We start from the raw sequence: 27,172 nt of genomic DNA on the forward strand, positions 1-27,172 counted from the left end.
TCACTAATACCACAAGAGCTTGTCTCTATAACTAAAGTTTGATAGTATTCCCTGCCACATACACTGAGCTTTAAAAAAAAATGTCCACATGCACAAGTAGGTTGGGGATTTAAAAAATCTACCCGGGTGGCTAAGGGTGTAGATCAGTGGTAGAGTATGTACTCAGTATATGTAATGTCCTGGGTTCAATCCCTACGACAAAAATTTAAAAAACAAAAACAAAAACAAAAAAACAAAAAGAGCTAACAATAAGAGCACACAGCACACATGCAAATCAAGTCAATATAGGAAATAGAAAATACCAAATAAATACAGGAAATATTAAGATGTAGCTTGCATTCTATGATAAATAAACAAGAACAGGCTGTGAACGAAAAGAGAAAAAATACAAACAACAACAAAAAACTCCAGGTATTTTTACATATATGCTTACATTATCAGCTGGATAGCTCTGAAAGCCAAGCACAAGATACTGAGGCCTGAATGACAGGTTGTAGAGGGAGAGGTATTTTCACTAAGTTATTGAAAATTTTTATCATAATCAATGATTTCTTATTTAAAAAGAAATGGGGGAAACCACACACACACACACACACACACACTCTCTCTCTCACTCTCACTCACACTCACCTCACTCAAACTCAATGTAAGTATCAAACAGAAGGGCACTAACACATTGGTGAACCAAAAGACCAATTTGAGAAAAGGTCTCAGAATCCAGGGCAGAAAATTTAAAAGCTAGAAAATATACAAAAATAATGGAGGATAAATGTTTAAAACTATATATCTGTCAAAAGAACTCCACAATGAGAAACAATGATCAGAAGTTTTCCTAAGCTAAAGAAAGGCTTGATTCTTTAGATCAACAGGGCCACCCAATACAAGACAAAGTCTAGAAGAGTTCAAATGGAAGTTGCTGGAAAATCCACCAACAATATGTTTGTTATACAGAAAAAAGAATCAGACTAGTATCTAGCTTTTCACATGTAGCAGTAAATGCCAGGGAACAACAGAACAATGTTAAGGAGTACAATGGAAAAGAAACCTGGTAAGGCAAAATATTTGACATGTGAAATAACAAAAAGACCAATAAGACATGCACCTCAGAATATTTTTTTCTTTATTCTTTTTGGAAAGAAAATTTCAGCCAAATGAATTAAAAGAATTGTGAAATAACTTAAAAGTTTTTATCTATATCAATATTGCTAATAAAACTGTTCTTAAAGGATTCTAAAAACACAAGCAATATAATAAGAATCTGTAATTACAATCTCAAATTATGTAAACCTGGAAAATGCAGCAAAGGGAAAAACCTCTAAAAGATGCGAAAGTTTTGGTTTTAGGCACACAGAAGGTAGTTTTTATTCATCTATCTTGGAAAACTAATAAGTCTGAGGTCAGTCTCAGCATTTTAGCAATTTAGTGAGACCCTGTCAAAAATACAAGGACTGGGGATGTAGCTCAGTGGTAAAGCACCTCTGCATTCAATCTCCAGTATCAAACAAACAAAAACAAAATAAACAAAACAAAAACCCCCACCAAACCCATTATAGCTAAGTTGATATATTCCAAAACCCCCAGTGATACCTATATACACTATAGGGTATATACACACCCACATCAATGATAAAGCTTAATTTATAAATTAGAAACAGTAAGAGATTAACAATAACAAAAAAATAACAATATACTATAATAAAAGTCATGTGAATATAGTTTCCCTCTCAAAAAAAAAAATTTTTTTTTGGTACCAGAGATTGAACTCAAGGATGCTTAACCACTGAGCCACACCCTAGCCCTTGTTTTATTTTAAGACAGGGTCTCAGGACTAGGTTGCTTATAGCTTAGCTAACTTGCCGATGCTGGCTTTGAACCTGTGATCCTCCTGCCTCAATGTCTTGAGCCGCATAAATAAAAATTTATGCCCAGCTCAAATTTTGATTGTACTATATTTACCTTTCATGTGATATAAAGATGATACAATGCCTACATGATAAAATTAGGTGAGGAGGTATTTTTGATACATAGCTTTAGGTTACTATATAAGGATTATTTGAAACAAAAGCACTGCTAATACTGTGATACTCTGACAGTAGATCAAAGATGGTACCTCTAACTAAAGGTAGGGTAGTATATTACAGGGATGATTCACATCCTGGACAGACAGAGCAGGACTGTGTAAGACTTCATCAAACTATTCAGAATGGTATACAATTTAAAACTTATGAATTGATCTTTTAAATTTTTCATTTAATATTTTGAACCATGATTGACCAAGGGAAACTAAAAAAGATAAGTGAAACTGCAAATAAGTGTGAACAACTGTGTAACTGTTTGAAATTTAAGGTCTCTAAGAATGTAAGAATTTTAAACACTGCACGGTCCATCAGCATTACATATTAAAAGCAAAGCAGAGGGGGCTGGGGATGTGGCTCAAACAGTAGGGTGCTCGCCTGGCATGCGTGCGGCCTGGGTTCGATCCTCAGCACCACATACAAACAGATGTTGTGTCCGCCGAGAACTAAAAAATAAATATTAAAAAAAATTCTCTCTCCTCTCTCTCTAAAAAAAAAAAAAAGAAAGAAAAAGAAAAAAAAAGAAAAAAAAGAAAAAAAAAAAAAAAGCAAAGCAGAGTATAGAAAAGTATTCTAGGACTAGGGACAGGAGCAGGTGCTGAGTAACCAGGCACAAAGCTTTCTGGGATAATGGAATTGTTTAAAACTGGACTATGGTGATGGCTGCACAACCATCACTGTATTGTACAATTACAATGAGTTAATTCTACAGTATGTGAATTACACACAGGAAGACTGTTGAGAAGAAAAAAAATTACATAATTATTTATAGTTGCTAAAATGACACAACCTATTATGTCCTATCTCTCATACAGGACACTGATATAAAAAAAACTTAAATTGAGTAACAAATATATCACTTTCGATCACTTTGATATAAATGTTTTTAGAACTCTATTCTTTTGAGAAAATAGGTGAATGATTAAAAAATTTTCATATACATATGCAAAAAACCCCTAAATTCTACATTATGATTTCCCATCTATTTTAACACACCTGTGTCAACATTGTTGAAATAGAATTGAAAACTTGAAACTTAAGGGGTTTAATAAAATTTAACATTAATTATTGTATTTAAAAAAAACTCCACTTATCAGAAGAGAAACAGATTAATATTTTCTCAATATGGATGTCTCGGCATCTAGTATGCATACATTTATTAAATGACATCGAAGTGTGGTACCTCTGCTCAACCGTGCCTAGGTTATCCAAAAACTTGTATTTTATGCTATCCTGAGAATACATGAAGATAACCAATTGTGTGACATACAGAGGGATTTGAAAATTTGACCATTGTTTAAGCAAATTTTTAGCTCCATCTTTACCCACAATTACTTCATACCCTCTAGTTTCCTTTGTACTGTTGATAACAATTCCTGAACCTTTTAGGAGTTTAGGGATACAAATAAGGTTACTTCTTGGCTTTATCAACTGCCTACTTAGGTTGCAGTACTCTCATTTCTGCTAAGAAGTCAATTCAGTCTCCATAATTTTGTGATGCTATTTACATTTCAAACTACTTTGTCTTATATTGATTTGTGTTTTTAAAAGTCCCTCTCAAGTAGTTCTGATAGAATTTATCATCAGGGAGGAAAAGTAAAAACATGTCCATTCTGCTGTCTTTACCCAATAGTCTAAATTTAATCTTGATATTTTAAGCTGCTTTTAATCTCCCAAATGATAAAAAAAAAAGAGAGAGAGAGAGACAGAAATATGAGAATGTAAGAGAAACAGGAAAAAAAGAGAAGAGGATAAATGTATCCATTAGGAGTTTCAAAAAGGAATAGTGCTGGGCATGGTGGCCTATACCTATAATCCCAGCAGTGGCTTGGGAGGCTGAGGCAGAAGGATTACAAATTCAAGGCCAGTCTCAGAAACTCAGGGAGACCCTATCTACAAAAAAAAAAAAAAAAAAAAGGCTGGGAATATGGCTCGCCTTCAGTTCCCTCCTTCACCCGAACTGGGAACAGGAAGAGGGAGGAACAGAAACAAGATAGAAAGAAAATGACTTTTTAGATTCTCCACAGAGAATTGAGTCTGAAAACTCATCTGCAGATCCACAAGGTCCATAGAGAAATACTGGGGGTAAGGGGGGAGTGGGGGAGAAATCCCAATAATCACATTTGAAAATTCTAGGGTAAAAAATTCTAAGCTTCCAGAGAGAAAAATTCTTAAGGATTAGATTAGCAATAGCAATACCAGAATGTCAGAAGACAGCAAAGCAGTAACTTCAAAGTTCTATACAGAAGATATTTAAATTTTCAGCCACCCAACCAATCAAGCCATCAAGAAAACAGGTTGGGCTGGTAATACAGCTCAGTGATGATACAGTACTTGTCCAGCATGCAGAAAGCCCTGGGTTTGAACCCCAGCACTGCAAAACAAAAACAAAAAACAGGTTCAGTAAGAAAATCTGTCAACCAAATACTCCATCTTTTAAAAAAATTTTCATTACAAAGCAGAGGTCAAGTAGAACTGGGTAATAAGCATGTCAATCAAGAGGCCTTAACTCGATCTAAGAAACAGGAACTTTAGAGTGTCTTTGACTAAACTAGCAAGAGATAATGAACCAGAGAAAATAAGAGGTGGTAAGAGGTCAAATTCTGGATCTATTTTGAAAGTAGAGGGGCTGGGGTTGTGGCTCAGTGGTAAAAGCTCTTGCCTAGAACGTGTGAGGCACTGGGTTCAATCCTCAGCACCACATAAAAATAAATAAACTAGTATCGTGTCCATCTACAACTACATATAAAGAAAGCAGAGCTGATAGGTTCGGATTACATATGAAGTGTGAAAATGAGAAGAATCAAGCATGAATCCAAAGTTTTTGACCTTACTAACTAGAAGTATGGAGCTGTCATTCAATTACATGAGGAAGGCTGAGGAAGAACAGATTTAGGACACACTGAACTGAGATTTTGTAGTTATCCATCCCCTTATGTGGAGATATTAAGGAGGTGACTGGACATGTAGATCAAGAATTCAGAGAAAGCTGAGTGCAGTGGCATATGCCTGTAATCCCAGCAGCCCAGGAGGCTAAGCAGGAGGCTCTTGATTCAAAGCTAGCCTCAGCAAAAATGAGCTGCTAAGAAACTCAGTGAAACCCTGCCTCTGAATAAAATACAAAATAGGGCTGGGGATGTGGATTAGTGGTCGAGTGCCCCAGAGTTCAATACCCAGTAACCTCCTCCCTGTCCAAAAAAATTGTGCAGAGAGGTATAGGCAGAGAAAGGAATTAGTAATGCATAGAAAATATTTCAAGTTATGAACTGGATAAGATCATCAAAAGACTGCAGATGATTAAGCCATACCTGGTGACATACCTATATCCCAGCTACTGGGGAGGCTGAGGCAGAAGGATTATTTGAGCTTAGGAGTTCAAGACCAGTCTAGTCAACATAATAAGACCCCCCAACTTGAAAAATAAAAATACTAAAATAAAAAGACAAAGAAAGATTAAAAGAGAGAAGTGAGCCCTGAAGCTTTTCAACATTTGGAAGTTTAAGAGTTGAGAAATCAACAAAGGAAACTGAAAGGAAGTGAGTAAAAAATGAGAAAAAACAGGATAAGGTCAAGTGATAAAAACACTTCACAGAGAACAGCTCAATTGTGCCATACAATGTTGACTGGTTTAGTAGAATAAGAATAAAAACTGACCACTGGATTTAAAAACATGGAGGTCTTATGGTAGCCTTGATCAGAACAGCTTCTTATCTGTGGGAATAAAAATCTAAATGAAATGGGTTTTAAAAAAATGGACACCAAAAACACACACACAAAAAAACACAAAACAAACAAACAAAGGGACATAAGTGGTATGGACAGTTTCAAGGAATTTTGCTATAAAAAGAGGCAGAAATAGGGTAATAGAAAAGAGGAAATGCAGGTTTTTTTTTTAAATCAGAGGAATAATAATATATCTGTAAGAAAATTGAAAAAAAATTAGAGAAGAAAAAAACTAAGGAGAATAGCAAACTGCAGGGCCAATGTACCTGAGTAATGAAGAGGGATGAAAAATGAATAAACAGAAAGGTGGTTTTAGGCCAAAGTAAAAATAGTTTATTTTGACCAGCAAAAAGGTAGAGGTCTGAGGGCAAAAATGCAGGTAACTAGGTAGATGTGAGATAAGTTTATTAAAAATTCTGTATTTGTCTGCTTTTTTTAAAAAAATTAACTGGTACATAGATTAACGAGGTACCACGTAATATTTTGATACACGATACACTACATGATATTTAAATTAAGCAGAGCACAGTAACTCACACCTTTAATACCAGCTACTCAGGAAGCTAAGGCAGGAGGATCCCAAGTTCGAAGCCAGCCTGGAAAACTCTGTGAGACCCTATCTCAAAATAAAAATAAAGAGGGCTAGGAATGTAGCTCAGTGGTACATACTAGGCTCAATCCCCAGAATAACAATACATACATACATACATACATACATAAAGCTAGACAAGTTAAACATAGCTGACTCTTCCAACATTTATCATTTCTTTATTACTTTCAAAATCGTTGCTTCTAGCTTTCTGAAAAGTACTATATTGTTATCTATAGTCACCCTATTGTGCCACAGCACTTGTCTGCTACTATTTTCTCAGTTAGAAAAGAAGAAAGGTTAATAGGATGAAGGTAAAGATGAAGGAGGTATGAGAGGTCTCGGGAAAAGGAATGGAATAGCCAAGTAGAAGAGTATAATGAAAGGTCTATGGAAAAACAATATGATTTTTGGGAAGTGACTGTAATTGTTGAGGTTACTGAAAATAAATTTAGAGTAAAACTGGTCAGTAAGTCTATGTTTATATAACCATGGTTATGATTTTTGCAAGCTTGGATGTAAAAATGGCAAGAGAGGGGAATGGGTATAGAGTGAGGGTATTTACACCGATTGTGATGACTATCCATGGAATTTAATAGGAAAAAGGTGAAGTTGTGAGGGGGAATGAGACACAGTGAAAGGTAGTAAGATCAAGACACTGTATATTATTAATAGGTCTGAATGCCTGATAAAGTTGGTGTATTAAAGACTCTTGGTTAGAAATAACAATGGGATTGCTACTCTTTATTAAGCACTTAGAATAAACTAGTTATTTCAGTATCACTTCATTTAATTATCAGTATGACTCTGAAAGATGGGCATGGTTATCACCTCTATTGAAAAGATAAAAAAAAGGGGCTAGGGTTGTGGCTCAGTGGCAGACTGCTTGCCTAGCATGTGTGAGGCACTGGGTTTGATTCTCAGCAAAACATATAAATAAATAAAATAAAGATCCATCTATAACTAAAAAAAAAAGAAAAGATGAAGAAGCTGGGTGTGGTGGCACACACCTGTAATCTCGGTGACTTTGGAGGCTGAGGCAGGAAGATCCCAAGTTTGAGGCCAGGCCAGCTAAGCAACTTTGCAAGACTCTGTCTCAAAATAAAAAATTAAAAAGGTCTAGGGATATAGCTCAGTAGTAAAGAGACCCTGGGTCAACACCTAATACCAAAAATAGAAAGAAAGAAAGAAAGAGCCAGGAACAGTAACACAAATCTAAAATCCCAGCTCCCAGAGATTCAGGAGGCTAAGGCAGAAAGATCACAAATTCAAGGTCAGCAGCAATTTAGCAAGACTATTAAAAAGAAAAAAAAAGTGGTGTATGTAGCTCAGTAGCGAATTACCCTGGGTTCACTCCACAGTGGTGGGAATGAAGAAAAGTTAAAATTACTCGGCCCACGGTCAAAGCTCTTTACTTCCAGTCTAAACAAAACCAAACCCCCAAAAAATTATAGTAAAATTCTTGTGAATAAATTATTTTACAGCAATGATATCATATTTAAAAATAGCTGAAGTACTACTTTACAGCATCATGAGAGAAAGGGTAAACTTTTCTTATAGAAGGCATCTTCTAGCATGAAGCAATTAAACTATTTTGCGGTTATTGTTATTAGTGGGGCACTGAGTTAAATACAAAATTATTGTATGTTATCATGTACAGATAAGATTTCTTTTTTTTTTTTCCTTTTCTTTCTTTCTTTCTTTTCTTTTTTTTTCTTTTTGTTGCAGTACTGGAAAATCAAACCCAGGGCCCAGGCCCTCATGTATTTTAGGTAAATCCTTTACTGCTCCACATTCTGAGTCTAAATAAGACTTCTTTACTTTTATTTCTTTCCTTCTCCTATTATATTCTTTGGGCTTACTGTTTTCTCTATTTCTCATACACAAAGTCATGGCTCATCTTAAACTATTAGAAAATATACAGTTTGGGGGACCTAACTTCAGATTCAGAGTTACTAAGTTTTCTGTAACAACAAAGCAACAATAAGTTTCCAAGGCTTCAAGTTTTGGCAACGTCACTAAATAGGGCAACCAAAAGAAACCAGGACTTTACTAAGGCTTCAAGTTTCCCTAGATCTTTGCAGTTCTAGGTCGTGATTTTGTGAATTGCTAGATTAATATCCCTAAGTTGTATGAGACATAAATAAAATACCTTATAAGTATTTCATCCATCATACAAAGCTCTGCTACTCTCTCTGCTGGGGCTATGGTTTACAACTACATGTCTAATGAACAACCTGAAGTGGACAAACTATGTTAGTGAAAACGTATCAGATGATTAAAGAAATAATCTGTTTACAATTTACCACTTTTGTGTCCTTCCAATAATCCCTTGATTTTAAGGGCAAATCATTTAAGAACAATTGACTAATATAATTACTCTTTTTTAAATATCTTTATTTCGTTTATTCATTTTTATGTGGTGCTGAGAATCGAACCCAGTGCCTCACATGTGCAAGGCAAGCGCTCTGCCACTGAACCACAACCCCAGCCCCATAATCACTATTTTTTCATGAAGTTTCTTGTCCTCATGCAGTGGCAATCTATTTTCCATCCGAATTATTATGCAGGCACAACTAAGTAAGATACATAAGAATTCTTTATTTTAGATAAGAATTTTACTAATTTTAGCTCGTTTCATTTGGCACTATATATATTCATTTACAGATACAGGTGCAAATATAACTGGAATTATTTTATAAACTATTCATGTCTATTGCACTTCATGATAATTTCCTCCAAAATCTGGAACTGATTCTTTCTTTAAATATTAAATGAAAATGATAACTGAGCTGGAATCACAAAATAAAAAAGTTTTATCTCCCCAACAATGTCAATTTTGTCATAAAAATGCATCCTTTTGTATCCCTACTAGCTGAAATTCTCCAATACTCCTGTTTGGGAAAGCTGGATATTTTCATTTTAAATGGAAAATACATTGTGAATATAAAAAAGCATTATTTGGAGGTATCCCCAGGAGATTTTTACAAGATTAATAAACTAAAATGCTAAATAATTTCCATTTACTCACTCACTAAATAAACATTTGTTCATCCCAGTTGGTCAGACTCTGAAGTGGGGAGGGAAGGTGAAGACAAGCACATATATGCAAATAGCAAAGAAGATTAAGTGTAGGTCATGATCAGTACTAAGAAGAAAATAGTTAAACTCAGAGCTGAGACAAAGACTGCAATAAACTGCAAAAACAAACTGTAATCCAGATTAGCCACAAACACACTTAATAGGTTGACATCAATGCCTTTCCAGAGTGCCTTTAAGACCTCTTGACATTTACTTAGGTTCCTAGGATCAAAGCTCATCAAGCTTACCTTAGTTTCACTTGACAGGGCTAAAGCTAGTCAGTGAAATCGCTAACAGAATATAAAGGATATCATCCACTGAGCAGAACCTTTCTGATTAGACTTTTAATTCTATATTATGTGATCACACATATTATCCAAACTATATATTTTCAAGAGAGAAAAGGGATGTTTCAAATAAGTATGCTAGAACAAGCTTTAATGATGATTCCTACCAGGGTAAACCAGGACATATAGTCAAACTAATTCTATACCACATCAAAAGTTAACTAGTCAAAAATTTCCAGAGCACTATACAGTTTGAGGTATATTTAAATTATAAATACTCTTCAAATAAAAGACCTAAATTATAGCTGGGTGCAGTGGAAAACAAACGCCTGTAATCCCAGCGACTCAGGAGGATGAAGAGTTCAAAGCCAGCCTCAGCAAAAGTGAGGTGCTAAGCAACTCAAGTGAGATCTTGTCTCTAAATAAAATACAAAATAGGGCTGGGGATGTGGCTCAGTGGTCGAGTGCCCTTGAGTTCAAATCCCAGAACCCCTGTACCCCAAACACAAAAAACCTAAATCATAATATGGACCCATATAAGCCAAATGACTTATCTAACTGCCTCACACCATACACAAAATCTGTTTTAGGTGCATTATAGACCCAAAGATAAAAAAAAAAAGCAAAATCAAAGTATTTTCCATGACAACAGGGAAAAATACTATACCACACCAAAAAGGGAGAAAAAGAAAAGGAAAGAAAAGGGGAAAAAAGGAAAGCAAAGCAAAGGAAAGCAAAGGAAAGAAGGGAAGGGAGCAAACAAAGAAGGAAAAAGACTAGTCCACTAACCATCAAAGAAAAGCCTGATAAACATGTCACATTAAAATGAAGAACTGTTCATCATAAGAAACTACTAAATGGGAAAAGACATTTGCAACATAAACATCCAAGTAAGGATTTATATTCAAATCCAGAATTCTATAAAAAGACATACATCTAAATAGAAAAATGGGCAATAAATTTCAGAAGGACTTCATGAAAAATGAAACTCAAATGGCCAAGATATGAAAAGACATCCAACATCATTAGTAGTCAGGGAAATGGAGATTAAAATCACATTCAACTAGTTTGGCTAGAATTAAAATATACAATGCCAAGTATTATTGTTGGCAAGGAATATGGAGCCATTAGAACTATAACATACTAATAATTGAGGTAAAAGGTAATAAACTATTATTATGGAAAACTGTTTGGCATTACCTAATAAAGACACATGTTCCCTATGTTTCTGCAATTCAAATTCTAAGTATATAGCTTCAAGAAAAATATCCAAACAGCCGGGGTGGATAAGGGAGGAGGATTGCAAATTCAAGGCCAGCTTCACCAAATCAGTGGGGTCCGAAGCAACTTAGTGATACCCTATCTCAAAATTAAAGATAAAAAGGAATAGGATCTCCATATGTGAGAATACATTCTAATTCTGTGAGTAAACTTTCAATTTTAATGTTAGACTACCATTCTTCAAATTCTGAAAAAGTAGACTTTTCAGGTATTAACATTATTCAACAAGTCATGTAAACTGTAAAATTTTAAGACTGAACTCCTCACTTCTAATTTTGAAATATGAAATAAGTATTCAGTATTGATTGGATGGTTATAGTTTTAGATAATACAAAATAGATAATATAATCAAGATTTGGCAACTCCACTTTTTGTAAGCATGATTAAATTCCAAAAAACCCATTATATATTAACTCATACTTCTTAAGAAAAAGAATACATTTATGTATGGACTAAATACCAATGTAATGGGCTGGGGTTGTGGCCCAGTGGTAGAATGCTTGTCTATCAAGTATGAGGCACTGGGTTCAATCTTCAGCACCATATAAAAAAATAAATAAAATAAAAATCTCAAGTATGGACTCTTTTCTTTGTGAGAAGTAAAGGGAACACAGCCAACTCACTGATAAATCACTAAGCTGGCAAGACATCTTTTAAATTCAGATCTTTAAAAAATATATATTTTTTAAAAAGTTATTAATGGGTTGGGGCTGGGGCTATGGCTCAGCAGCAGAGCACTTGTCTAGCATGTGTGAGGCCCTGGGTTTGATCCTCAACACTACATAAAAATAAAGGTATTGTGTCCATCACAACTACAAAAAAAATTTTCTTAAAAAGTTATTAAGCTGCTTTAATGAGAAACACTGTTCTCAACCTATATGTGGTTCTCACCAAGTATTTTAGAGAACATTTTTCATGATTTCATAAAGACATAAAATAAGCCACTACAGTATACAGTCAAATATAAAAAACTTAATATAAAAATAGTTTTTAAAGAACAACCAAAATAAGTCATTTAAGATGCATTACTGGTCAAGTCTTTTAATAACCACTAAACAAAATCATGCACCCTGAAGTAAAATGAGTTTCTAAACAGATGACAAAGAACTAACCCATTTTAACAGGCAACGAATGAGTCATGAGAAGACTGCTGGCTAAAGCAATCCTCCTGCTTCAGTCTACCAAGTAGCTGGGACTATAGCAAGAACCACAGAGGTCAGCTACTGTTTTTCAGAGAAAAAAAAAAAAAAAAACTTGCTAAGTTTTAAAAGTATGCGATTCAAGTATTTTTCTTTTTTAGTAAATTTACTGAGTTGTGCAATTATCACCACAATCCAACTGCAGATCATCTTAAACTACTCTTTTATAGCATAAGGTTCCTTTAAAAAAATTTTTTTTGTTAGTGCTGTAGATGGAACCCAGAAAGCAGGGCCTCAAGCACTCTAGGCAAGTTCTCTACAACAGGGTCACACTCTCAGTCCCAATAGTACACAGTTCTGTAATATAAAGAGATTCTTTACCCAGGTATAAGGTTTGTCTCAACACTAGCACTATTAAAAGGGACTAATAGAGCATTTTTAAAAATGCCATTAAAACTTTTTTGCTACTGTGAAACAACTTTTCTCTCAATTAACGAGTTAATAATTTTAGATTCAGAAAATTTCTTCCTACCCTGGACATCTGTCCCTACCATCTTATGCCTTTTATAATAACTCTGAGATGCTGGGAAAATTACCTGGGTTATCTTGCTTCTCCTCCGTGATACAAACTGTTGTGAGATTTCCTTTCCGATTAGAGGCTAAAGTTTATTTTCTTTCTGGTTTCCTGACGGAGCAAAGGCCCTATGCACGTGAACGGAAACAAAACCCATAGACTTCGCGATGCTTACTAAATACTCTGGGTAGGGACACCTTCCTCCTCAACAAATCTCCCTTTCCAAGCGCGCATCTACCGGTGTCGGTCAGCGGCCACAGACCACTCAGATCTGAACCTGAACTGTAAGCAAGGGTCCTGGGTTAAGCTTAAACTTTCCTACCTACCATGTTTCCAGAAACAGGCCCTTGGGGTCAACAGCAAACATTTTGATGTGCACTCTAAAGAGACGGTTGCACAACTAGGAAACAGGAGGATTCCGGTTTAACAGGTAACTATCTCGGATGTGATGAGATGTGGGATGTGATCTGCTCGATGGTCAATGGCATTTCGAGATCATACGTGTCGCACATTGAACCCAAAGTTTTGGCACATTACTTTATCGTTCACTTGAGGAATATTGCAACGACTTGAAATTAAGAACGTGGAAAAAAAATGGGTGCAGGGGAATCAAGGAATCAGCTCTACACTCAAGGTAGGCGGAAAAATTCTTTGAATACTCCGGCTTTGTTTGGCGACGAGACGACAGAACCACCGAATTTCGGAGTTGGAAGACACGTATCTCGGTGTTCTCCGGTCCGTTCTCGGACTTCAGCACCGCCCCGCCCGTCGCGCACTCGGTCCCGTAGTTCCCCGGATTTAAGGTGGGGACCTCCGGGGAGCTCGGGGAGGCCGCGGCCCGGCCCGCGACGCCGGGCCGGGAGGGAGCGGCCTCCCCGAGGACGACCGAGGGAGGAGGTGGGCGCGAGGAGGCCGCGGGCCGAGAGCGGCATGCAGCCCCGAGTGAGTGGACGCCCGGCCCGGTCCCCCACCCCGAGGCCGGCCCCGGCGTACCTTTGGCGAGGGCTACGGTGGAGTTCTCGGTGTCGATGGTGTAGAGGATGCCCTCGTAGCGGATCTCCGCCTTGGAGATGAGGCTGATCTTGCTGCCGATGTAAGGGGTGCCCCCGCTCATGGCGCCGCCGCCGCCCCTCCGGGCCGCTCGCAGAGAGGCAGATCCCACGCCGCTGTCGCCGCTCCGCACGCCCGCTCGCTCCGTCGGCGCCTACAGCAGCCGCCTCAGATCCAACATGGCGGCGGCGCCGGCTCCGCTACCCTCCCCCAGCCTCCCGCCCTCAAACCGCGGCGCGGCGGCGGCGGCGGCGGCAGCGGGGGCGGCGCGGGGCATGCTGGGCAGGCGAGGCCGAACTCTCGCGAGACTCGGGCGACCGCGGGCCGCTCCAGACTTCTCGGCGGCGTCTGTAAGTCCCAGTTGCGCCACTTGGCCTGGTCTAACGTTTAAGGGAAATTCCGGGCAGAGGTGCAGTGTTTCATGACTCTGGGACACCGTGGCGGGACTGGAGAAGTGGTGGTCTCCTTTTTTGGCCCTGACCTTGGCCTCCGCCATTTCCAGACGCGTCGTACTTTGTCAGGAGCCCAGTGCCTCCGTAAACAGTTCCCTTTACCTGGAAAGTTACCTCCCGCCTCCAAGCTCCGGGAGAGCTGCAGGTCGTCCTTTTAAGCCGGCTTTTCCCCTGATGAGCCAACCGCGCCCCTCTCGGAGCTCTCAGGGAGCTGTTACAACATCTGTCACACTAAACGAGTGCCCCTTACCTTGGCTCGGCATCCCGGGCTGTTCGCAGAGGAGCTGGGACTCCATTCCAAAGATTCGGTTTTTAGCCCTGCTCTGTCCAACACTTGAAATGCCCGGATCCAAGCTCCTAGCTCTTCATTTTATCGTACACCGACCAATCCCAAGTATTTGCCTGTAGCTTTTGATCAGTTCTGTGAACTCCTAGTTTCCCTAAAGGATAATCTCCTTAGCCTTCCAGTTGGAATGCAAGAGTTATCCTTTTTTTCTTCCACATTGATTCTTTGTTTTTGAATTACTGAGGATTGAACTCTGGGGCGTTCTACCACTGAACTATGCCTCCAACCTTTTTCATTTTTTTTTTTTTTTTAATTTTGAAATTAGGTCTCACAAACTTTCCAAGGCTGGAAACTTGCCCTCCTCCTCCCTCAGCCTCCTGAGTGGCTGAAATTTACAGGCTTACGCCACTGTGACCTGCTTCAGTAGGTTTTACTGGACTCACAGGCAGAGGAATCTTGTTCAAATCTAAGTCAGGTCATGTCCTTCCTCTACTCACTACTCTTCTGACTCCATGTCACACAAAAGGAAAAACAAGACTCCTTATTTTGGCTTTTTGTTATCTCTTTTCCCCATTCGGTTGCATTTCTCACCTCTTTACATAGAACTTTCACACTTAATTCCGATCTGTGCCCCTGTCACCTCCAGAGATGGCTTTCCTTTCTGCCTGTTTAAAATATTTCTACTTGCTGGAATCGGTGGCTTGGGAGTCGAGGCCAGAGGATCTCAAGTTCTCTGCAACTTAAGGAGACCCTATCTCAAAATAAAAAACAAAAAGGACTAGGGATGTAGTTCAGTGGTAGAGCACCTCTGGATTCAATTCCCAGTACTGCAAATAAAATTTTTTTAAAAGGGGGCTGGGGTAAAGTTCAGTTGGTAGAGGGCTTGCGTTGCATGCACAAGGCCCAGCACCACACACACACACACACACACACACACAAGTAGTATATCACTTTATATCTCCTTGCTCAGCTTGTTTTTTTTCTGCATAGCATTTATCTCTCCCCAATATGTCCACTTAGTTATTTGTGTGTGTCCATCTCCTTCACTAGAGTGTTCATGTTTTGAGTCAGGATGTTTTGGTCACTTCTGTATCATCAGGGCCTAGTACAGCACCTGGCTTAGGGCAGCTACTCAGTGAATATTTGTGGCATGAATAAACAGGAAGATGAATGCAGAGCACAGGCAGGATGTCTGGTGAGCTGAGTGAACAAATGGTGAGAAGCCTGGTGTTACAGAGTGGGGGAAGCAGCAGAGAAATCTAAGAGGCTGCGATGGGGTTGGTGCACACTGGCTTCAGAGGCAGGCTATGAATCCCTGGTCTAATATAAAGCCAATATCAGGAAGTTGAGTTCTTATACTTGTTTTTTTCTTCTCATTATAGGCCTAGGATACAGTTTATCTTTTCATGCTTCTTTAGGTCATCCTTTTCCACAGTCATCTTCCAAAAACTGACAGCTCATCCTTTTCCACAGTCATCTTCCAAAAACTGACAGTTCCCCAATTTACACCTCCATTTTACATCTCCTGACTTCCAGGGTCACATTAACTACATGGTATGCATTGTGTGTGTGTGTGTGTGTGTAGCTGAGAATCAAACCCAGGGCATGCTAGGCAAGAGCTCTACCACTGAGCTACATCCCTAGCCTTAAAAACACAATAAATGTGATCAGTCACAAGACACTTTCAACTCAAAGTATCCAAAATTATTGCATCTACTTCCTTTCTACCCGCAAATAAATTGTTATCCATGCCCCTTGGCTACATCAAATCCTCACCTAAGTGTCTGCTGTGGTTTATATGGCTTAAGCATGACCCCCATTGATTCATGTAATGGGAAATCTTGATTCCCCAATGTGGCAATATTGAAAGATGGTGGAGTCTTTAAGAGGTGGGCATGTCATTGGAGGTATTAATTCTGGTTGCAAGTTCTCTGAAGACTAAGTTGTTATAAAAAGAGCAAGACTATGGTGGGTTGTTGCTCAATGGTGGAGCATTTGCCTAGCATGTATGAGAACTGGGTTCCATCCTCAGCACTATATAAAAACAAATAAAGGTATTGAGTCCATTTACAAATAATAGAAATAATAATAATAATAATAGCAAGACTGGCCATGCATGGTGGTGTACTATAATCCCAGTAGCTTGGGAGGCCAAGGCAGGAAGATTATGAGTTCAAAGCCAGTCTCAGCAATTTAGGCCCTAAGCAGCTTCATCAGGCCATAGGCAACTTAGTGAAACCCTATCTCTAAATCATAAAAATAATAGGGCTGGGGATGTAGCTCACTGGTTAAGTGCTCCTGAATATAATCCCTGGTACATAAAAAAGCAAGATTGGCTTCTTCCTGTCTCCACATATGTTTTCTCCTGGTTGAGCATGTTGCCTGCCATGGTGGTATCATGTATAACACAGCCAAGAGGGTCTACCAGAGGGTGAACAGATAAAGAGAGTTGACCTTGAACCTTCAGTCTCCAAAAGTGTGAGCCAAATAAACCTCTTTTTTAAATAAAGTTCCCAGCCTCAGATATTTTGTTATATCAACAGAAAATGAGTAATACAGTATCTAGTCCTGAAGTCAGGTGTTCTTATTTAGCTATATCCCCAGTTGGTCATCAATCTTGTTGATTTTAATTTATGTTCAGTAGATCTGGGTTTCTTGCACCTGAGGGCATCAGGAACCATGCATAAATGCAGTTAATCAGTTTGATAGCCCATAGTGTATTGTACTTATGACTCTATAACTTATTGCTAGAAACTGGGTTGAGAACAGTGACACATTTCACTACCATAGCAGGCTTTCTAAACTCCAGCTCCTTTGTTGCTTCCCTGCTTAAGAGCTCTTGGTACCCCTAGAGTTAAAAATACATCCCTCTCTATTGAAGGAAGCTCTCAAATTTGTATAGTGGAGGAGCTAAGAAGTATCAGTCTGATTGGAAGGAGAGACTATGGGGATTTGAAGATTGTCCCAACTTTTATCTAGCTAGTATGTTGTTTTTCACTTACTTTTTTTCTTGTTGTTGTTGTGAGGCAGGGTGAGTAGCTGATGGAGAATATGGGAGAAACAAGTCCCCCTCACCATCCTTTAATGTGACCACCACTATTCATCTAAGTAACATAAGATGTTGTTGGCTTACATTTAAGGATCATGTTTTTGGGAAAAATACATCCTTTCAAACAACAGAACCACTCTTATTGGGTGAGATGTTCATCCTATGAGAGACATGCTGAAACTGAGAATAATGAATGATTCAATGGAAGGTGTCCCCCACCCCATGTTTGCTCTTGAGTAGAATGGTTACCGATTTCTACCTCTCACTCTGAGAGTGTGATCATTGAATTTACACTGGTAAAGGCAGAGATGATACAATTTCACAGTTATCTGCTTTTTAATTAAAAGGAGCCCTCTGTATATATGTTTTTATTTCTAATTTTAAAATGAGAAAACTAAGCTGGGCCTGGTGGCACATGACTAGTAGATTCCTAGCTACTCCACAGGCTGAGACAGGAGGATTGCTTGAGCCCATGAGTTTGAGACCAGACTGGGCGAAATGAATGAAGGAATAAATGAATGAATGAATGAATAAATAAAATGAGAAAAACTGATACTTAGGGAAATCAAGTAACTTAGGCCTAGGATCAAGGTGAAAATCATGAATTTCAATCCAGGCTGTATGGTCTTACAATGTCTGTACTCTGTACCATTCTAGGATGGCAAATCGAATTATTTACAAGTGACAACTCAGTACATGGCACTGCTAGCCTGGAGACCTGTATTGAAAAGGATTCTGAGACAAAAGTTGTATCTGAGACAACAGGACTTTGTGCCATCATCACTTATCAGCATCGTCCCCAGACATAGGGTGGAAAAATGGTGAAACCAGGTCCAAATCTCTGTCTATACCATTCACCTTCTAAATATATGCTGCAAAAGTACATATGGCTAAATGCTTTGTACATTTAATGGTACTCTACAATTAGTTTTCTTAATTTTTTCTGTTATTCAAATATTTTTCCAACTCCTTAAACAACTAACAACTGAAACGGATAAGATTTGTATGTCATTAAAAGTAAGCACAACAATGGAAACTAATCTATAATGAATTTTTTTGAGAAAAAAATCTTTCTAAAATGCAAATCTGATGATTACCAGACCTTTTCATTGAGACCTTTCCCCCACATCTTTATTTATTTTTAGATGTAGATAGACATAATACCTTTATTTTATTTGTTTATTTTTATGTGGTACCAGGGATTGAACCCAGTACCTCATGCATGCTAGGCAAATGCTCTACCACTGAGCCAGGGCCCTAGCTCCCTGTTCCCTCACATCTTAATCCATTTGGGCTGCTATAACAAAATATCATAAACTAGTTGTTTGTTTGTTTATTTATTTTCGGTGCTGGGGATTGAACCGAGGGCCTGTGCATACAAGGCAAGCACTCTACCAACTGAGCTATATCCCAGCCCTAAGCTAGCAGTTTATAAACAACAGAAATTTATGACTCACAGTTTGGAAGCTGGGATGTTTAAGATATAGGCTCTGGAAGATTTAGTGTCAGGTGAGGGCTTAACTCGTGGTTCCTAGATGGTTGCCCTTTTTGCTAAAATTTCATATGGAGAAAGGTGCACAGGATCTCTCTGAGGTGATGGGTTTTTGTTTGTGTTTTTGTTTTTGGTACTGGAGATTGAACCCAGGGCCTGGCACATGTTAGGCAAGTGCTCTATTCCCTGAGCTATACCCCCAGCCCTTCTGAGGTCTTTTTTTTTTTTTTTTTTTTTTTTTTTTTTAGGGATACTAAAATCACCTATTAGGGCTCGCCCCTCAAGACCTAATCACCTCCTAAAGATCCTACATCCTAATACGAGACCCGTGGGATTGAGGATCTCAACAAATGAATTTGGGCAGAATGTAAGCATTGCAGCTCATTGCATACCCTGCTTTCCCCACCCACCCAAAGCTTTCAATCATTTCAGTGGCTTCTTATGGTCCTATGTTCTTAGAATTACCTGGGTATGCTATTTCCAAACTCCTGTATGAACTGGCTCCTGCTTAACTCTCTGGTCTCACTCTTGTTTTCCCCCTTTCATCATGGTCTATTTTCCCTACCTACCTCCCCTAGCCTTTGTCCTCCATTCCAGAAGTGATATTAAATTTTCCTCAGATTTCCCACCTCATGCTTTGCCATTGCAGTTCTTAGCCAAGGAGTACAGGAGCCTTCTCACTGCTGTCCTGAGATAAGCACTCTGAGATAATTACTATCCAATGTGTACTCTCTCACTGCATGAATATATTCATGTACTGTCTTGGCCTATTTTCTGTTGTTATAACAAATTACCAGAGGCAGAATAATGTGCAAAGAAAGAAAGTTGGTTTAGCATATAGTTTTGGAGGTTGAGAATCCAATATTGGGCAGACCCTATCTTGTGAGGTTCCCTTGGCTTCATCATAACATGTTAGAGAAATGGAAAGGGAACTGGTATGTGCAGAATAGGCCAACAGCATGGTTTTAGCAACCTGCTCTCAAAGAACTCACTTAAAGACCAGCATTAATCCCTCTGAGGGCAGTGCCTCCCCTGACGTAATTGCCTTGCTCTTTTAAAGTTGCCTTTTAAAGTTGCTTCCATGTCAACATCATCACACTGGAGACCAAGTTTCCAGCACATGAAACTTAGGGGGACACACTCAAACCATATTCAAACCATAGCATGTACCAAGCCTGTCATTGCACACTGTGGTGACAGTGCAATTCACCTGTTCATATTATACATTAGTCTTTTTTTATTTTATTTTAAAGAAGTTAACCTTTATTTATTTATTTTTTGTTTGTTTTTTTATGCAATACTGAGGATCAAACCCAGTGCCTCACTGGTGCTAGGCAAGTACTCTACCACTGAGCTACAACCCCAGCCCTTATACATTAGTCTTTTTTTTTTCTTTAATATATTTATTTTTTAGGTGTAGATGGACACAACACAATGCCGAGATCAGGGACTGGGTATGTATTTTCACTATTGTATTTTTAGCACCAACCCAGGTCCTCACATAGAGTAGGGACACAATAAATCTTTATAACATGAATTAATAGATTAAATGTTATTTTGTATTATCATCAGAGATATGAACTTTTTTTTAAAAAAAATAGAGTATATAGAAAAAACTACTTCTAGCTTTAAAGATTCTATTTTAAAATGAGCTTAAAATGAGTTGTGTAGGACGATCATTATCTATGTTTGGTTTTAAAGTGAAATGTTTTGCACCAAACCCAAGTGTTTTTATTCATTTCTTGTTGTGTACTAAGTTAACATGCAAATTTCAATTGCCAGTTGAGTAGTTCTGTGTGATGTTTTTTTGTTCCTATGTGGCAGACACCCATGGCTTTCTCATTCACCCCATCTGGGCCTCCAGTGTGGTCTAATTATCCTGAAAAGCCAAAATGCGTTAGAGCTGAGCTTGATTACTCTAATGGCACACAATGTTTTCACCAACCTCCCGATTCCTGAATAATTATCATTATCATATTTATGTGTTTAGCCAAAAGCTTAATTGGAAGATTCCAGAATGAAACAATGCTACACAAGGAAAAGAACCTTCCAGTAATTTTCTTGGGAAAAAAATTTAAATCAAAATACCACAAGTACATCACAAAATTAAACCATGGAATCAAGTGGAAGGGCTCATTCCCAGACTACCCCTCTGCTGCGGTGGTCTTCCAGAGGCAAGTATGTTTAACTCTTTCAGCTGTTCCTGCTGGTGGTTATCATTGTCTCTAAAAAATGTTTATATCATCAGTTCTTGATGCATCTGTTTTAGACATTGTCTATTAATTTCCAACTCAGATAAATGAAGATTTATCTCATGGGACAAGTATGTAGAGATATTGGGGAGTTTTTTTCCATTCCATAGCTACCTTTATTTGCTCCTTGCAGAGGTCTAGGCTGTATGCATAATAAGGTGGGCCTTCCATATATGGGTGGGGCCTGGCTTTACTATGCATGTACTGACAGTTAAGTACACAGTGAGGATTCCCTCTGCCTCCTGGTCTTGTTTTGTTGATTGACCTTAGTAGGAGACTTTAATGGTGGAGACTTTTTCAAAGTCTGGTGACTAGTGGGAGCACATATGAGAATAATATTGTTACTACTTTTGACCGGTGACGAGTCCTTGCTTCCCCAATGTTGAAGAATAACACCAGAGAAGCACACCGAAGCAAGGTCAGAGTGGAAAATTAGAAGTTTATTAAAGGATAGCAGAAAAGACTTCTCCAGGAGGAAGAAGGGGACCCAAGAGATGGAATCCGTTGAAGGGCGAATGTGTTCCCCTTTTTATAGTTTTTGGTGATGGAATGTAGGTGGGAAGGCCCAAGGGGTGGGACACAGGTGGGCCAAAGAAGTTATCTGGGCAGGAAGGACTTCTGAGGCAGCATCTTCAAGTTTGCTGTTCATTAACACTTCTTTGGGATGGGCTATCTTCAAATCTGCTGGGGCTGTTCATTAACATTTCTTTGGGATGGGCTATCTCTAAATCTGTTGGGGACTGTTTCCTGGACTTCATTAACATTTCAAGAGTTGCTCAACTTTTCCGGGGATTCATTCTCATGGCCTCCATTTTGGATCTCACTCGATATTAGACCCGATTTACCTAACTACACTGCCTACCTAATTTTAAATCTGGCTTCAATATCATAAACAATTTGTTTATATTTATGGTACTTCAGTTAGGACTTCACTTAGGATGATCAGGTGGGAAGTCACTGTAGACATTTAACCAGTGAGTCTTTAAATGACAGACTGTAGAGGTTTGTGGGCATTCAATTTTTTTTTTAGCTCAAATCACAAAATTTTTATTTGCAGTTTCAATTTTTTTTTTTTTTTTTAAGAGAAGAACCCCTACAATTTTAAGGTGTGTATGTCAGGCACCCATGGCCACTATATGAGAGTGATAATGAGGAAAGTAGGAAGATTCAGCTCCATGTCTTATTCCTGCCTTTTTTGTTTTGTTTTGTTTTTTGGTACTGGGGATTGAACCCAGGGGTGCTTAACCACTGAGCCACATCCCCAGCCCTTTTTATATATTCTTTTTTTTTTTTAGAATTTTAATATTTATTCTTTAGTATTTGGCGGACACAACATCTTTGTCTGTATGTGGTGCTGAGGATCGAACCTGGGCTGCATGCATGCCAGACGAGAGTGCTACAGCTTGAGCCACATCCCCAGCCCTTTATATATTCTTTAGAGACAGCATCTTACCAAGTTGCTTAGGGCCTCGCTAAATTGCTGAGGCTGGCTTTGAACTCACAATCCTACTGCCTCAGTCTCCCGGGCAGCTGGGATTACAGGCATGCACCACTGTACTTACTCCCGCCTTTGCTCTACTGGGAATTTATAAGATATGTAATGTGGAGGTACAAGGGATGGAGGGTTTCCTTCCTCCTTGGCTACAGTTCCCTTTTCCATCTCCCCACCGTGTAATTCCAGTTCTTGACCTCCTGTATCTAGAGTTATCAGTTACTACTACCTCTGTTTCTGTGTGTGTATGAAAGAAATATACACAACATAAAATTTATCATCTTAACCCTTTTTCTTTATTTTTGAATTTTTTTTGTTTTTGGTAGATGGACACAGTACCTTTATTTTATTTATTTTTATGTGGTGCTGAGAACTGAAGCCAGTGCCTCACATGTGCTAGGCAAGCTCTCTGCCACCCAGCCACAGCCCATTGGCATTTTGCCATTTCACACCACCCATGTTTAGAGTTGAGAATCAGTTTCACATGTTATTCCCTTTTTGGTGGGGAAACTAAGGACAGGGAAGGTGATAGTCTTGACCTGAGGTAGTCAGTTATTGAGCCAAGACCTGTACCCAAGTCTTTAAGTTCAAACTGCACCACTCCTCACCTGGACTGGGGATCAAATCCAGGACTTTGTGCATGCTAGGCACGTGCTCTACTATTGAGCTACATCCCCAGCTCCCAATTTCACTTCTTTTTATGAAAGCATTTAGAAGAGAAAGTATTGTACTCAGTAACTGACTCAGTTCTACCTCCTTGTGCACAAAATTTCTGTTTTGCCCAGTCTTATATCTTGACAATTTTTTTTTTTTTTTTTTTTTTTTGGTCCTGGGAATTAAACTAGGGGTGCTTTGTCACTGAGCCACACATCTTGCCCTCTTTTTAAATTTTATTTTGAGCTAGGTTCAGGGCCCCAAGCCTGTAATCCTTTCCCCCTCCCTCTCTCTCCCTCTCTCTCCCTCTCTCTCCCTCTCTCTCTCCCTCTCTCTCCTTTCTCTTCTGCGACTGACCATTACAACTCCAGACAACATCCTGTAGTTTTAGAGTATTCTGGGTAAGGAGAACACACATTAAGGCCCTGTGCTGTTCAGATGGCAGAGGCAATGACAGTCAGTGGTGGTGGGGTGATAATGGTGGTAGGTGTATTAAATGAGAAAGAGAGAGAGAGAGAGAAAGAAAGGGGTGGGGGTGGGGTGGGAGAGGGAGATAAAAAACCTCTAAAGGCCTTAATTTTGCCCTCGGGGAATTTCATGTTCAAATATCAACAGTTTAAAGAAATAAATAAAGAAAAGATATTGTATAGAGGCCACTTTGAGTTTGTCACTGAGCACTAAGTCTGGGGCCTGGGAACATTAAGAGTGGCTGCAGGCAAAGGGAGGCTGGGAGGTATTGTCACAGATTGCTTCTATGCTCCCAGGGGCAATGCAGAGATAGGAGCCTGCTTGTAAGTTCTCTTCCAGGTGAGCACCTGTAGCTTGCCTCAGGCTGTTCTGGAAAGTGTTTGTGCTTTGACACAGGCTGCCCCCTGCATTAGGAAGCGGGGCAAAGTCCAAATGAAGACCATAGACCATATGTCTAAATGTTTGAAAATTCTAATTCAAGAAATAATTTGTTAACTAAAACATCACCTTTTACTTTCTTCTTCTTCTTCTTTTTTTTTTTTTTTTTTGTATCAGAAATCGAACCCAGGGGTTTGAGCAACGCCTGAGCAATATCCCTAACCCTTTAACCCTTTTTATTTTTTCTTTTGAGACAGGGTCTCACCAATTTGCTTAGGGCCTTCTAAGTTGACGAGACTGGCTTTGAACTTGCAATTCTCCTGCCCCAGCCTCCGGAATCTCTGGGATTATGGATATGCGCCACCACATCCAGCTATATCCTTTTTCTTTGGATAAACTATACCTCCAAAGTGTCCTTGAAAGCCAAGTTAAAATGTAGAAATCTCAGATACTTTGTAGTTCCACAGCAGAACATGGTGAAGTTGGGGTGCAGGGTAGAGGAGATGGGCAGGAGGGAGCCAGTCCTAATCTATGGCCTGATCTACCTTGTCTTCCCACCCCCAGCTCTTTCTCACACTGCCTGAACCTCATCTGCATACTCACAGACACCTCAGTTTGTGTGTCTATATCTGGCCTCAAAGCAGCCACCTCTTTGTTGTATTCAAGCCTAATGAAAATATGGCATGTGTCAGGATAAGGGACATGGGAAAGAGGCCCACACAGGTCTTCATACTCTGGAGATGGGTTTGAGCCTGTTTGGGCATGGAATTGTTTGTTTCTTTTTTTCTTGATAGCTGGGACACAGATTAGAATAGCAGTCAGAAAACTATGCTCATGGGCCAAATCTGGGCTCTCCACCTGCTTCTGTAAATAAAATTTTATTGTAATGTACATTTTCTGTTACTATAATTGAATATCACAGACTGGGTAATTTATAAAGAATAGAGGTTTATGTAGCTATAGTTCTGGAGGCTGGAAAGTTTAAGAGCGTGACTTGGCATCTGACTGACATCTGGTAAGGGCCTTCCTGCTGGGTCATGGCATGGCAGAGAACATCACACAAGAGCCAAAGGCATCCGTAAGACAGAGACAAACTGGATTTTTATGATAGATCTATTCTTGGGATAACCCATTAACCCAATAATCCATGAATGGACTAAGTCATTCATGAATGTGTTTTTAGAAAATACACAATAAAGTATTAAGGGTAAAATGATATGACAGCCACAATTTATTTTCATGCAATGAAATATGTCCTTAAACCAACAGTGCTCAATAATGTTACAATCGTTGCTGAAGTGTATTAGTATGTAGTTAGGCCTATCATGGTTGGGGCTGTACTGAACGTGTACAGACATTTATTTTTTCTTATAATTATTTACTAAACAATGCAGTATAAGAACTACTCACATGGCATTTATGCTATAAATGATTTAAGGTGTATGGGAAGATGTATATAGTTTATATACAAATACTATGCCATTTTATATAAGGAACTTGAGCATCCTCAAGTTTTGGTACATGCAGAGGGTCCTTTAACCAGTCCTTCTGTGATGCAGAAGGATGACTATAATAATATTAAAAATGAAAACATGTACACAGAGAGAGTAAAAATAAAAATGAATGTGGAAAAATGGTAGCATTTGGCATTGTTGTGTGCCGCAGTCTGGCTGGGCACAAATCACGAGCCACCACACAGCTTGTAGATTCAAACAGCAATTCTTTATTCCCGATCTCACACTGGCCGTCTACAAACATTCTGGGGAAATCCACGTTCTCTGCCCAAATCCACCACCACTGGGTTTCTGTCTCCCAAATATATTCTGAATCCCATGAGAACTCAAGGGGAACTCAGGCAGCAGGATATGCCCTATTCTAAATGGGGAACACCCTAATCTCCTATTATGCTAAACCGGGAACACCCTAAACACGGATCCATGCTGGTCCTTGAGCAAGGTCACCTTACATGCAATGTCGCTGCAAAATGTCCTATTTCCATGAGTCCTTCCACTAAAGAAACATGGGGGTACGCTGGCAAGGAAATTGTCATACCTACTTGGCTGATGGCTCCCAGCAGTTGTGAATTCTTTTTATGTGTTCTTTAAATTCTTTCTGCAACTTTGCTATAAGTTTGAAGTGAAAAAATAAAATGTGGGGAACAAGGAATTTCTTCTCTTCTTTTTTTTTATTTATATACAACAGCAGAATGCATTACAATTCTTATTACACATATAAAGCACAATTTTTCATATTTCTGGTTGTATACAAAGTATATTCATACGAATCTGTGTCTTCATATATGTACTTTGGATAATAATGATCATCACGTTCCACCATCATTTCTAACCCCATACCCACTCCTCTCCCCTCCAACCCCTCTGCCCTATCTAGAGTTCATCTGTTCCTCCCATGGTCCCTGTCCCTACCCTACTATGAGTCAGCCTCCTTATATCAAAGAAAACATTCGGCATTTGGTTATTTGGGATTGACTGACTTCACTTAGCCTTATCTTCTCTAACTCCATTCATTTACCTGCAAATGCTATGATTTTATTCTCTTGATTGCTGAGTAATATTCTATTGTGTATATATACCACATTTTTTTTTTTAAATCCATCTATTGAAGGGCATCTAGGTTGGTCCCACAGTTTAGTTTGTGAATTGTGCTGCTATAAACATTGATGTGGCTGTGTCCCTATAGTATGCTGTTTTATTTATTTATTTATTTTTAAAGACATAGTTCTTTTTTTTTTTTTTTTTAAGAATCTCTTTTTTAGGGGCTGGGGTTGTGGCTCAGTGGTAGAGAGCTTGCCTAGCATGTGTGAGGCACTGGGTTCAATTCTCAGCACCG

General features: G+C 38.9%; 1 protein-coding gene across 4 annotated transcripts in view; it reads right to left on the reverse strand.

Annotated features, from left to right (window-relative positions):
• Lsm14a (LSM14A mRNA processing body assembly factor) overlaps window positions 1–14,041 on the reverse strand; it is a 62,895-nt gene extending 48,854 nt beyond the window's left edge. For all 4 annotated transcript variants that reach the window (XM_076839557.2, XM_076839558.2, XM_076839556.2 and 1 more), the window contains exon 1: window positions 13,743–14,041. In XM_076839557.2, the coding sequence (XP_076695672.2) occupies window positions 13,743–13,863 (121 nt within the window). In that variant the 5' untranslated portion in view covers window positions 13,864–14,041. The remainder of the gene's footprint in view (window positions 1–13,742) is intronic.
• Between the last annotated feature and the right edge of the window lie 13,131 nt (window positions 14,042–27,172).

The sequence above is a fragment of the Callospermophilus lateralis genome, chromosome 18 (assembly GCF_048772815.1).
Source record: "Callospermophilus lateralis isolate mCalLat2 chromosome 18, mCalLat2.hap1, whole genome shotgun sequence".
Lineage (NCBI taxonomy): Eukaryota > Metazoa > Chordata > Mammalia > Rodentia > Sciuridae > Callospermophilus > Callospermophilus lateralis.